The sequence below is a fragment of the Leptonychotes weddellii genome, chromosome 11, assembly GCF_054177405.1.
Source record: "Leptonychotes weddellii isolate Sample4059 chromosome 11, ASM5417740v2, whole genome shotgun sequence".
NCBI classification, from domain to species: Eukaryota; Metazoa; Chordata; class Mammalia; order Carnivora; family Phocidae; genus Leptonychotes; species Leptonychotes weddellii.
The window spans coordinates 47,672,985-47,686,562 of NC_138379.1; the positions used below are offsets into that span (position 1 = coordinate 47,672,985).

The window sequence follows — 13,578 nt, forward strand, 5'->3', positions numbered from 1 at the left end:
TTTTTTTTTTTTTTTAAAGATTTTATTTATTTATTTGAGAGAGAGAATGAGAGAGAGAGAGCATGAGAGCGGGGAGGGTCAGAGGGAGAAGCAGACTCCCTGCCGAGCAGGGAGCCCGATGCGGGACTCGATCCTGGGACTCCAGGATCATGACCTGAGCCGAAGGCAGACGCTTAACGACTGAGCCACCCAGGCGCCCGGTATTATTTCTTCTTTAAATGTTTGATAGAATTCCCCTGGGAAGCCATCTGGCCCTAGACTTTTGTTTGTGGGGAGATTTTTGATGACTGCATCAATTTCCTTGCTGGTTATGGGCCTGTTCAGGTTTTCTGTTTCTTCCTCTTTCAGTTTTGGTACTTTACGTCTCTAAGAATGCATCCATTTCTTCCAGATTGCCTAATTTGTTGGCATATACTTGCTTTTTATATGTTCTTTTAATTGTATTTCTTCAGTGTTCATTGTGATCTCTCCTCTTTCACTCATGATTTTATTTATTTGGGTCCTTTCTCTTTTCTTTTTGATTAAGTCTGGCCAGGGGTTTATCAATCTTATTAATTCTTTCAAAGAACCAGTTCCTAGTTTCCTTGATCTGTTCTACTGTTCTTTTGGTTTCTATTTCATTGATTTCTGCTCTGATCTTTATTGATTCTCTTCTCCTGCTGGATTTAGGTTTTACTTGCTGTTTTTTCTCCAGCTCCTTTAGGTGTAAGGTTAGGTTCTATATTCGAGACCTTTCTTGTTTCTTGAGAAAGGCTTGTATTGCTATATACTTCCCTCTTAGGACCACCTTTGCTGCATCCCAGAGGTTTTGAACAGTTGTGTGGTTTTTTTTGTTTTTTAAAGATTTTATTTATTTGAGAGAGAGATAGAGTACAAGTAGGCAGAGCGGCAGGCAGAGGCAGAGGGAGAAGTAGACTCCCTGCTGAGCGGGGAGCCCGACGTGGGACTCGATCCCAGGACCCTGGGATTGTGACCTGAGCCAAAGGCAGATGCTTAACTGACTGAGCCACCCAGGAGCCCTGGTTGTGTTTTCATTTTCATTTGTTTACATGAAGTTTTTTAATTCTTCTTTAATTTCCAGGCTGACCCATTCATTCTTTAGTAGGATGCTCTTTAGCTGCTGTGTATTTCAGTTCTTTCCAAATTTCCTCTTGTGATTGAGTTGTAGTTTCAAAGCATGGTGGTCTGAAAATATGCAGGAAATGATCCCAATCTTTTAGTACTGGTTGAGACCTGACTTGTGACCTATATGTGATCTATTCTAGAGAATGTCCATGTGTACTAGAGAAGAATGTGTATTCTGTTGCTTTAGGATGAAATGCTCTGAATATATCCGTGAAGTCTATCCAGTCCAGTGTGTCCTCAAAGCCCTTGTTTCCTTGTTGATCTTCTGCTTAGATGATCTGTCCATTGCAGTGAGTGGGTGTTATCTCCTACTATTATTGCATTATTATGTATGTGTTACTTTTATTTTGTTACTTTTTTTTTTAAGATTTTATTTATTTATTTGACAGAGAGAGAGACAGCGAGAGAGGGAACACAAGCAGGGGGAGTGGGAGAGGGAGAAGCAGGCTTCCCCGTGGAGCAGGGAGCCCGATGCGGGGCTCGATCCCAGGACCCCGGGATCATGACCTGAGCCAAAGGTAGACGCTTAACGACTGAGCCACCCAGGCGCTCCACTTTTATTTTGTTATTAATTGGTTTATGTAATTGGCTGCACCCATGTTAGGGGGATAAATATTTACAATTGTTAGATCTTCTTGTTGGATAGACCCTTTAATTATGATATAGTTTCCTTCCTCATATCTTATTACAGTCTTTGGTTTAAAATCTAATTTGTCTGATATAAGGATTGCCATCCAGCTTTCTTTTGATGTCCATTAAAATGATAAATGGTTTTCCACTCCCTCACTTCCTCTCTTTCTTTTTTTTTTTTTAAGATTTTATTTATTTGTTTGACAGAGACAGCAAGAGAGGGAACACAAGCAAGGGGAGTGTGAGAGGGAGAAACAGGCTTCCTGCTGAGCAGGGAGCCCAGTGTGGGGCTCGATCCCAGGAACCTGGGATCACGACCTGAGCCGAAGGCAGACACTTAACGACAGAGCCACCCAGGCGTCCCCCCACCTCCTCACTTTCAATCTGGAAGTGTCTTGGGGTCTAAAATGAGTCTCTTGCAGATAGCATATCGATGGGTCTTGCTTTTTTACCAATCTGATACCCTGTGTCTTTTGATTGGGGCATTTATCCCATTTATATTCAGAGTAACTATTGAAATGAATTTAGTGCCATTGTAAAGTGTCTGTGAAGTCACTGTTTTTGTATGTTGTCTCTGTTCCTTTCTGGTCTATGTTACTTTTGAGCTCTCTCTTCGCTTAAAGGATTCCTTCTAATATTTCTTGTAAGGGTGGATTAGTGATCACAAATTCTTTTAGTTTCTGTTTGTCCTGGAAGCTTTTTATCATTCCTTCTATTTTGAATGACATCCTAGCTGGATAAAGTATTCTTGGCTGCACGTTTTTCTCATTTAGCACCCTGAATATATCATGCCAATCCTTTCTGGTCTGCCAGGTCTCTGTGGATAGGTCTGCTGCCAGTCTAATGTTTCTACCCTTGTCGGTTACAGACCTTTTGTCCCCGAGCAGCTTTCAAGACTTTCTCTTTGTCTCTTAGATTTGCAAGTTTCACTATCATATGTCAGGGTGTTGACCTATTTTTACTGATTTTGAGAGGGGGGTTCTCTTTGCCTCCTGGACTTGAATGCCTGTTTCCTTCCCAAGTTTAGGGGAAGTTCTCTGCTATAATATGCTTCAATATACCTTCTGCCCCTGTCTCTCTCTCTTTCCTCTTCTTCTGGGATTCCCAATTATTCTAATATTGTTTTGCTTTATGGTATCACTTATCTCTTGAAATCTCTCCTCATGATCCAGTAATTGTTTTTTTTTTTTTATAAATTTTTTTTTTTTTTAAGATTTTTATTTATTTATTTGACAGAGAGAGACACAGCAAGATGAGGGAACACAAGCAGGGGGAGTGGGGGAGGGAGAAGCAGGCTTCCCGCGGAGCAGGGGGCCCGATGCGGGGCTCGATCCCAGGACCCTGGGATCATGACCTGAGCCGAAGGCAGACGCTTAACGACTGAGCCACCCAGGTGCCCTGATCCAGTAATTGTTTATCTCTCTTTTTCTCAGCTTCTTTATTCTCCATCATTTTATCTTCTACATCACTGATTCTCTCTTCTGCCTCATTTATCCTAGCAGTTAGAGCCTCCATTTTTGATTACATCTCATTAATATCCTTTTTAATTTCAACTTGATTAGATTTTAGTTCTTTTATTTCTCCAGAAAGGGATTCTCTAGGGTCTTCTATGCTTTTTACAAGCCCAACTAGTATCTTTATAATCGTTATTCTGAACTCTAGCTCTGACATCTTACTTATACCCATACTCATTAGGTCCCTTTCAGTCAGTATTGCCTCTTAGTCTCTTTTTTGAGGTATTTTTCCATCTTGTCATTCTGTTCAGAGAAGAATAGATGAACGAGGGAACAAAATACTAAAATGGCAACAGCGACCCCAGAGAAATATACACTAAACAAATCAGAAGAGACCTGGGGGGGGCGGGGAAAAGAATATAATCAGACAGGTGAACAAAATAGAGCAATGCACTGGATCCTGTGTGTATTTTGGTTGTTTGTTAGAAAACTAGATTCCAAAATTGTAAAGAAAGAAAAACTTATATATGTACAAAAATAAAATTAAAAACAATGAAAGGTTAGAATGTACTGTAAAAATGAAAATTAAAAGCCAAAAAAAAAAAAAAAAGGAATGTAAGCAGGCAGGTGAACAGAGCAGAGCAATACGCTATAATCTGGGTGTATTTTGGTCTGTTTATTAGAAAAAACTACATCCCAAAATTGTAAAGAAAGAAAAACATAACTGCCGCCGCCATGAATAGCATAGGGCAGGCGTGCACTGACATGAAGCGCGAGTAAGACCAGTGCTTCAGTCGTTGGTTTGCGGAGAAGTTCCTCAAGGCAGACAGCTCCCCAGTCCCGTGCACCGACCTCTTTAAGCACTGTCAGCAGTGTGTTCAGAAAGCAATAAAGTAGGAGATTCCCACTGAAGGACTGGAATTCATGGGCCATGTCAAAGAAAAGCTTGAGAGCTCTTCTTGACCTTGACAGTCACCTTGAAAATAAACTCCTTCAATCAGGATATTGAGGACACTGGATTTCGTCAATTAAGGCTGTGAAAAGAACCATTGATTTAATGAGAAGTTTAGGAGGGAGGAGTTTTCTTTCCTCCTTGATTTCCTCTCACTTGTAAAAGATGCATCACTCTTTGCTTTGAGATGATTTTTCACTTGCCCTGGCATCTTGCAGGAACTCCATGTGCTAAAACTGAATGATTTCTTGGGATTATGGTTGTAATACTTGGTCTGGGATCAGATTTAAATATCCTTTATATGTAAATACTGATAAATTTGTCAAAATGTTCAAGGTTGCCTGACCTCTTGAGTTTTGCTGCAAAGGACGTTGAGTACATTGTACTAGGGTTATTATTCATGGAAGCAATTGGTTAGGATCTCTCTTTTCTCTCAAGGAGCTAAGCCTCTGAAAAGAGACCCCAGCACAACAGTTTTAATCAATGCTTGGGAGAACAGTTTTATTTTTATATGATAATTTTTAAGATTGTTGGTGGACTGGGTTAGCCAAGAGGAAGACAGCTTTAAGAATTCCCTACCTTAAGAAGAGGTGTTAGATTCTGATTAATATGTGAAAGCTTGAATGTTGCTTTGTACACCATTTCAGAGCTCATAGTGTAGTTTAGGAATTAAGATCCTTGGAGTAACAATGGAGGAAAATCCTAAATTGCAAACATTTGCTGTTGCCAGCTTTCTGCCCAAGTCAATTAATTAAGCCAACCTGTATTATCATAAAACTGCCAAAATGCTGCATCTGGTTAAATGGGAGAAGAGTTTGTTTTATATACCTTGTGTACCCACCCTGCCCTGTAATGTCTATAATCATGAAGATGGAATAAATTGTAACATTTAGTTTCAAAAAAAAAACCAAAAAACAAACCCTCATATATATACAAAAATAAAATTAAATACATTGAAAGGATAGAATATAACTGTAACTATGAAAACTTAAAAAGACTTAAACGAAAGAAAAAGAAGAAGAAAAAAAGAGTATGATCAGACAGGTGAAGAGAACATAGCAATACACTAGATTATGGGTGTTATTTTGGTCTATTTGTAGATGATAAAGCCCATCGGTTTATTCCTTTATGGTAACTACTTTTGGGGTCCTGCTTAGGGTAGTCCATGATTTTATATATATATATATTCACTTTTTTTTTTTTTTAGGGAGGGAGAGGGGTGGAGGAGGGGTAGAGGGAGAGAGAGAGAGAGAATCTTAAGCAGGCTCCACGCCCAGCACGGAGCCTGATGGAGGGCTCAGTCTCAGAACCCTGAGATCATGGCCTGAGCCGAAATCAAGAGTCACTTAACTGAAAGAGCCACCAGGTGCACAGCATAATGGATAAGAGCACAGACTCTAGTGATAGACTCATTGGATTTGACTCTTTGGATTTGAATTTCGGTTCTGCCTCTTGCTGTGCTCTTAGGCCAGGTACTTACCCTCTATGTCACAGATTCTTATTTGTAAAATAGGGGTAAAAGTAGTATCTCATGGGGTTGTTACAAGGATTGAAACAGAATTTGATCTGAAACATAGTAAGCATGATATGTGTTAAATAAAATTATAAATATAGTATTTTCTTTGAATTTTTATGTTTTATTTTTCTACATTTCAAACTTTGTTACTTGGTTTAAAGTAGGGATGTAACTTAATTATTTTTGAAATGATTAGCATATCAAGGCACTATAAAGTAATCCATCCATATCTCGCTCTCTTGAATTGTCATATTTATCCAATAATTAGGATAATCCCATTGATCTGTTTTTTTGCTGGAACTAAGAAATGGATCTTTAGCTTTAAATTCTGACCTAGGTTTGCATCCTGGCTCTGTTGTGTCACCTTGGGGATATTACTTAATCACTTCTTAAACCTCAGATTTCTCAACTGAAAAATAGAAATAATTCCTATCTTAATAGATTTTTAAAAAAGATTTTATTATTTATTTGACAGAGAGAGACACAGCGAGAGAGGGAACACAAGCAGGGGGAGTGGGAGAGGGAGAAGCAGGCTTTCCACTGAGCAGAGAGCCCAATGCGGGGCTCAATCCCAGGACCCTGAAATCATGACCTGAGCTGAAGGCAGACGCTTAACGACTCAGCCACCCAGGTGCCCCTATCTTAATAGATTTTTGAGGGTATTATATGAGGGTAGTGTCTGTTACATGTCTGGTATATAATAGCTATTCAATAAATGTTAGTTTCCTTTCTTCTTTTTTAAAAGTTTGGAGAAAGGAGATAGCTGGTATGGCCTACAATCTACTCTTCAGTGTTTTGTCACTTTGGAAGAACTGCATAGTTCAGATTTAATTATTTTTTAGATATAGGAACTAGGACTCCAAAGATATGTAAAACAGCTAAGGTAACAATATCTCTGTCCCCTCCAGGGACAATATATTAACTGAGAGGATACAATAGAATACATCAAAATTTCTTAACCATGGCGCTATTGACATTTTGAGCTGGATAATTCTTTATTGTAGGGGACTGTTCCCCAATTGTGACAACTAAACATGTTTCCAGACATCACCAAATGTGATGAGCTAATTTGCCCCTGGTTGACAACCACTACAATATATGAACATAGTGCTGAAGACTACTAGGGAGGAAGTGATAAACTTTTTGGCAGAATTGGGAAAACCTTTTGAGAAATAGGTCATTTTTTTTTCTTTTCTCCAGCTTACTTTATTTTAAGAATACAGTATATAATACATATACAAGATTTTTAAATTAAATTAAATTTACTTTTTTTTTTAAAGTAAGCTCTATGCCCAACATGGAGCTTGAACTCACAGCCCTGAGATCAAGAGTCACATGCTCTATCAACAGAGCCAGTCAGGTGCCCCAAATTTACTTATTTTTATTTGAGTATAGTTGAGAGAAGTAGGTCATTTAAAAAAAATTATTAATTGTGCCCTTTTTAAAAGGATTTTATTTATTTGAGAGATAGAGCAAGAGAGAGCGTAAGCAGGTAGGAGGGGCAGAGGGAGAAGCAGACTCCCTGCTGAGCAGGGAGCCTGACACAGGACTCTATCCCCAGACCCTGGGATCATGACCTGAGCCAAAGGCAGATGCTTAACCGACTGAGCCACCCAGGTGCCCTAATTGTGCCCCTTTTCTATTTCTTATTCTCATTTTCTCTTATTTGAGTTCATTATTAGGTAGACCTATCCATTTATTAATCACCTACTATAATCCAGGTACTCTGGGCACTGGGACTATAGCAATGAATAAAACTGTTGTGTAGCACCTACATTCTTGGGTTGTGGGACCAGACAGGATTTGCTAATGACTTGGATGTGAAAGGTGAGAGAAAATGAGTTGGGATCATTCCAGAATTTTCAAAGAAGTGGATAAATTATGTTGCCATTTACTGATTGAGGTCAAGTAGTTGTATTGGTGTGAAGCTGGGGGAAATGAGAGTTGTGTTTTGAACATGGTAAGTTTGAGGTGACCACTATAAAGCCAAAGGTAGATGCCTAGCTGGCAGTTGAGTAGATAGCACCTGCGTCAGGAAAGAGGTTGAGCTCTGTTGCTTTAGGGATTAAAACTACTTCAGCGTGAGTAGGAGAGTGTTTAAATGTGTTGTTTCTGGGGTCCTGCAAATGAGGACAGTAGTTGCTCTTATTGATATGGGTCAGATGGCTTTACTCACCTACCTAGTGTTGTTAAGGTACTTCATTCTTATTACCAAACTGCTATTGTTTGTTATTTGTGGAGTAGTTACTATGTACGTAGCCTGTGGTTGTGTTAAGAAAGTGCTGGACAGGGGCACATGGCTGGCTTAGTCGGTAGAGCATGCGGCTCTTGATCTTGGGGTTGTAAGTTTGAGCCCTGTGTTGGGTGTAGAGATTACTTAAAAATAAAATCTTTCAAAAAAAAAAAAAGTGCAGGACATTGTCCTGACACTTACAGAGCTTGTCATGTAGTTGGGGAGCCAGACATAGAATTGAAAAGTTAATTGATGATGCTAGTATTCAGGCTTAAGGCCGGTTTAAGGATAGTAGCAGTAGTTTGGAGAAGAAAGATCTGAGAGATGGGTACTCCTGTACTAAGAATGTGAAGGCAGGGCTATGTCAGATTTACCTCCGAGTCACCAATACCCAGCAGTGGGAAGCTAGGAGCAGAATGGGATTATTATGAAAATCAAATGATATAATGTTATTTGGAAATGGTTTCTAAATGCCAAAACATGATATAAAGGTTAATTTTTGTCATAATCCTTAAAATTAAAGAATCCACAATTAAGTTAATAGTACTTCTTTTCTGGGACACCTGGGTGGTTCAGTTGCCTAAACATCCGACTCTTGGTTATGGCTCAGGTCGTGAGATCAAGCTCACATCAGGCTCCACGCTCAGCAGGGAGTCTGCATGAGGATTTTCTCTCTCTCTGCCTCTTCCCCTGCGCACGCGAGTGCTCTCTTTCTAAAATAAATAAATAAATCTTAAAAAAAAAAAGATAGTACTTTTATTCTGAGGAACCAAAATAAGGAAGAAATAGTCGTAGAAGTTATTAGAGGTGACAGATATGTCCCTTTAGTTCTTGCTGAACTTACTCATTATGGTTCAACTGGCATAGAAAAAAGAAAAATGGAAGATTGGATAATTAAAGCCTACCCTACTTTTCCCTTAGTTGCCGGGAATATGTCTGGGATTATGTATCTCAGTCCTCCATTTCTGGAATATTTGCAGCTGGGTGTTTTTTAATAAAAAGGGTATGTATGTATGCATGTGTATGATCGTTGCTTATGCATGAAGTGATTGCTAATGTTGAAACTGCATAAATTAATCAGAATTTTTTGTTACTTATTCTAAAATACACACATACACACAATTAGGATTTTATAGAGGGAATGTGAAGTAGTAAATTGGAAACATCTTTGCTTTTCCTTGAATCCTTCTGGTGCATTTTAGTTGACTGTCTCTTGTTTTAAAATATCAAAAGAGGGGTGCCTGGGTCCCTCAGTCGGTTAAGTGTCTGCCTTCGGCTCAGGTTATGATCCCAGGGTCCTGGGATCGAGCCCCACATCGGGCTCCCTGCTCCACCGCCGGGAGCCTACTTCTCCCTCTCCCTCTGCTTGCTGCTCCCCCTGCTTGTGCTCTCTCTCTCTCTCTCTGTGTCAAATAAATAAAATCTTAAAAAAGAATTTAAAAAAATAGCAAAAGATGGAAATGATACGGGGATAGTAAAAACTTTATAGTTGAAGCCGGAGACTATAGTTTATTACAAGAACATCTTTTTGTTTTGAGAAATAAAAGATGTTGGCGCTAGCCTTGTTAGGAGATAGGTGATGACACCTCAATCTTCAGGTGAAAACACATGTCCTTGGTGCTGGGAAGCATAGGCTTGAAGAAGTCTTGGAGGAGTGTGAAACAGGGGAGATCTTTAACATATTTCAGGGAAAAAAGAGCATTTCATTATTTATAACAGCAGTTATTTTGTCTTTTGAACAGATAACATGCCTGGACATTTCCAGTGGAGGCGGCCTTGGTGTGTCTTCTAGTACTGATGGAAGCATGAAGATCTGGCAGGCTTCCAGTGGCGAGCTCAGAGTAAAGGCTTTGGATTTGCTTTTAGGGTCTTATACATGAAGGGTGGTCTGGGAAGCCTTAGACTGGGTCACAGAAAGAAGAGTGGTGCATTCTAAATTTATAGGACCACCACACTTCAATTGATCTTTGTTCTCCCATTTGTTAATCTCAGAACCATCCTCAATCTTGGTGATTTGCCGGAACAGATTGGGGCTGAAACAGTGGAGAAACCAGGCCAGTGAATGTCTAAGTGGGTGGTCTCTTGGTATGAACTGCCTTCAGTGATCAGCTAACAGATTAGGTAGGCTATTGTACTGATTATATGGCTGAGCCCCTCCAACTTACACAGAGGATTTTAAGAAGAGGTGAGTAAAAGAGTCCTCAAGCCTCCTTAGCTCCTTATATGTAGTACTAGACTTAAGGAGGCTGTGAGAACCTTGGAGTTCAAATCCATAACATCTGTAGCCAGAGCTACACAAAAGGGAGTAAGTAGCTCTTAGAACACTACCTGGTATACAGATGAGCTAAAGAGATCCTTTTGGACCTCCATAGTTTTAAAACCTAGCATGTAGATATTTAAGGGACCAAAGATATGACAGGTAAGAGAATATCAGGGGATGGACAAGAGAACTAGCATGGAATTTTCTTTTGTTTTTCCAGAGAGTATTGGAAGGACATGTGTTTGATGTGAATTGTTGCAGGTTTTTCCCATCAGGCCTTGTGGTTCTGAGTGGGGGAATGGATGCCCAGCTGAAGATCTGGTCAGCTGAAGATGCTAGCTGTGTGGTGACATTCAAAGGTCACAAAGGAGGTATGAAGGATGATTTCTCCAAAAGGCTTCTCTAATGATCCCCAGAGACAAATCAAAAAGGTAGAAACAGAAGCTAGTTATCTACAAAAACACAAATAATTCCTCTAACTGACCATTTAAATGAGCTGTTTCCTCAAGGATTAGAAATTCCTTTGACACTGAGTCTTGTTATTGCTATCTAGAACTAACTGCTATACACAGATAGTTGTTTTCCACAGTTGATAAGTGAAAAAAAAAATCCTTCCCCAGAAAACTAAGTCGTCCAGTGTTCTATCTGCTTGTGTGCTAGGAGAGAGAGAAATGTGTCCCAACATTTTCTCATTATTAGTCCTTTGAAGTGATAGTAAAAGCTGGGTGGCAAATGGCTGCATCACTAGATATCAAAGATGAAGCTTGGTACTACTGACTGTCAGTTCTTACGGATTTAAGTCACAGTTCAGATTTTAAAATGGATTAGCCATATAGCCAGTTGATAACAGGTTATAGAGACAGAATGAGAACATTTTCCCTTTGTAACTGGTTGGTTTGTGGGAAAAAAATTATAATTTAGAGATGTTTTAACCTTAATCGGAATGTTAAAAAGGTGATAAATGTTACTCTTATTTTACAAGTTTGGATATTTTTGAAAAAGCATTAATATCCCCAAATAATTCCTTACCTTGTTCCCTCCTTTGGAATCATAGTACACATCATCTATGCCACTCATTTGAGAATTAATTATGTATTGCCCTATACTTAAGGTATTTAAACTAGTCTTTTGCTTTGTGTACCTGACTATATTATAAATAACTTGCGTGGTTGAGTTTTAAGTTTTAATATTTCTTTATAATGATTTGTTAGGTTACATACAGATCATCTAGCAAATACATGTTAACCTTAGCAAGGTTATTTCTAAGACTGTCAGTACACAGGTGCATTGAGAAGGAATAGAAAAGATATTTGGAGCCTTCCTCACATTTAGCCTGAAGAACTGACTGGTCTAAGGAGTCAAAGTGGCCTGCATAGAGGGGGAGTCCAGGAGCCAAACGGGTCTAAAGGAACCCTGAGGTACTCACCTCACATCTGGCCATCCTGAATTTGTGAGGCACAGGGAAGTTTTCCAGTGGAACAAGACATGACTGTGAGCTTAACAAAATGCATATTCAATGTCAACGCACACTCAACTTAGTAATTCCTTTGGGCGACTGCAGTATGCCCACCATGTGAAAACTAAGTCGTCCAGTGTTCTTTATTTCTTCCTAAGAATACACGTGCATCACTTAGCTTAGAGTGAAGTACATAATGTTTGTCAATCCGATTGAATCTTTATTCATTCTTCGGCCTTACGAGAACGTCCCAGGGTGGGGTGGGAGCTTCTCTAGATCCTCTAGATATAACAACTCTTGACTTTTCTTTTTTCTTTTTTTTTTTTGAGAGGAGGAATTTTATTAGGTTGAATAGAAGTGACAAACTGTGGGAGAAATGACATGAAGTCAGATCCAGGCTAATGTCTGTCAGGTCTTGAATGCTCCTGCCCAGGTAGTTCTGTAAAGTAAGGCCAGATTTGGTGTTGCCCGTTCTTCCACAGTACAGAAAATCAAAATTAATCTCTGATAGTTTAGCAGCATATGGGTCACTCCAGCCGAATGAATTCCAAGTTTCGTTGTATGGCTCCTTTTTTAATCTCTTTAGTTACAAAATTTTGAAGCATGTTTATTAGCAAAGGCCATGAACTACATAAAAAATAGAATAAAAATTATTACCTGCATGTATGATCTTTAGTGGTTTCACAAGTGGTGACTAAATAAGAGAAACAGAAGATAGTGAGTGTTGGGCAATCCTCTGGGGTCCCCTCCCTCATCGGAAGCTTTGTATGATCACTTTGCTATTGGTCGATAAACCTTGCTTTGCTGCCGCTCCGCCCCAAAAGAAGATAGTGAGTGTTGAAAGTGAACATGGTCTTTTATTGCCTAGGTTAAGTCTTGGCAAGTGAGACATAAAAGAAACCACCAGGAACACTGGACTGAACATAGCCTGATGCTTATTGCAAGGAACCATTAGGACGCTAACAAAGTAGCTCTGTATAAAGATCTTGTGTAAAGGATAAACTTTGGTTAGTTTAATTAAGTCCCTGGCTTTCTTATTGCTTCTAGCGTATGAAAATATGGTAGTAAGTGAGACAGTATGTAGGGTGTTTAAGCATGGGATTTGGAGACATGTAAATCTTGGTTTAAATCTTAATTCTTCCACCTATAATCTGTATGACCTCAGAAAGTTGCTTAACCATTCTGAGCCTTAGTTTCCTCATGTAAAATGGGGATAGCAGTATTAAATGAGATGTTGCATGTGAAGGATTTAGCATAATCGCTGGTATTATAAGTGCACAATAAATGTTATTGTTCATATAAAATATAAAGCTAAACTTTAATCCCAGGCGGGGGGGTGAGCTTTGTGATGTTTTAACATACTTGTCATATGTGAAAAACAGAAATTGTTATTTCTAATAGAATAGACTAATTCTAATTCTAATAGAATTTTTCCAGTAGCAACAAATATGATCCTAGTTAATATGTAATTGGTTTTCCCTTATATTTTTAGATACATATTTTATATGTAAATAAAGAATTACTGTGTTCTTTAACAAGCAGAGATGAGATTTGTGTATGTTTTTAAATCCTTCTGATGAAAAGATAAACTAAAAGTAATTTTGTCTTTGTAATACAGTAGTCCCCCTTTATCCATGGGGGATACGTTCCAAGACCTCCAGTGGATGCCTGAAACTGCAGATAGTACCAAACCGTGTATATACTATCTTTTCCTATATGTACAAACCTATGATATGTAACAGGCAAATGGATACTGCGTGGATATGCTGGGTAAAGTGATGTGATTCACATCCCGTGTTTGACCAGAGAAAGTGACACTGTAGATAAGGGAAGACTACTGTATATGAGTCTTCTAAGTAGCTCTAAGGTATACTTTAGTTTGAAGTTTTTAAATTGCACAGGCCATTTAATTAGGTTGGTGAATTTGGAGGTTTATATAATACAATCCTTTG

General features: G+C 38.9%; 1 protein-coding gene and 1 pseudogene across 9 annotated transcripts in view; both read left to right on the forward strand.

Moving 5' to 3' along the window:
• PAAF1 (proteasomal ATPase associated factor 1) overlaps positions 1 to 13,578 on the forward strand; it is a 43,666-nt gene that overhangs the window by 12,004 nt on the left and 18,084 nt on the right. For all 9 annotated transcript variants that reach the window (XR_014138735.1, XR_014138737.1, XR_014138736.1 and 6 more), the window contains 2 exons: positions 9,653 to 9,751; positions 10,391 to 10,541. Coding sequence is in view for 6 of the 9 variants with exons in the window: in XM_081798809.1 (XP_081654935.1) it covers positions 9,653 to 9,751; positions 10,391 to 10,541 (250 nt within the window). In the remaining 3 variants the exon portion in view is untranslated. The remainder of the gene's footprint in view (positions 1 to 9,652; positions 9,752 to 10,390; positions 10,542 to 13,578) is intronic.
• LOC145716215 (TP53-regulated inhibitor of apoptosis 1 pseudogene) lies at positions 3,045 to 5,535 on the forward strand (annotated as a pseudogene).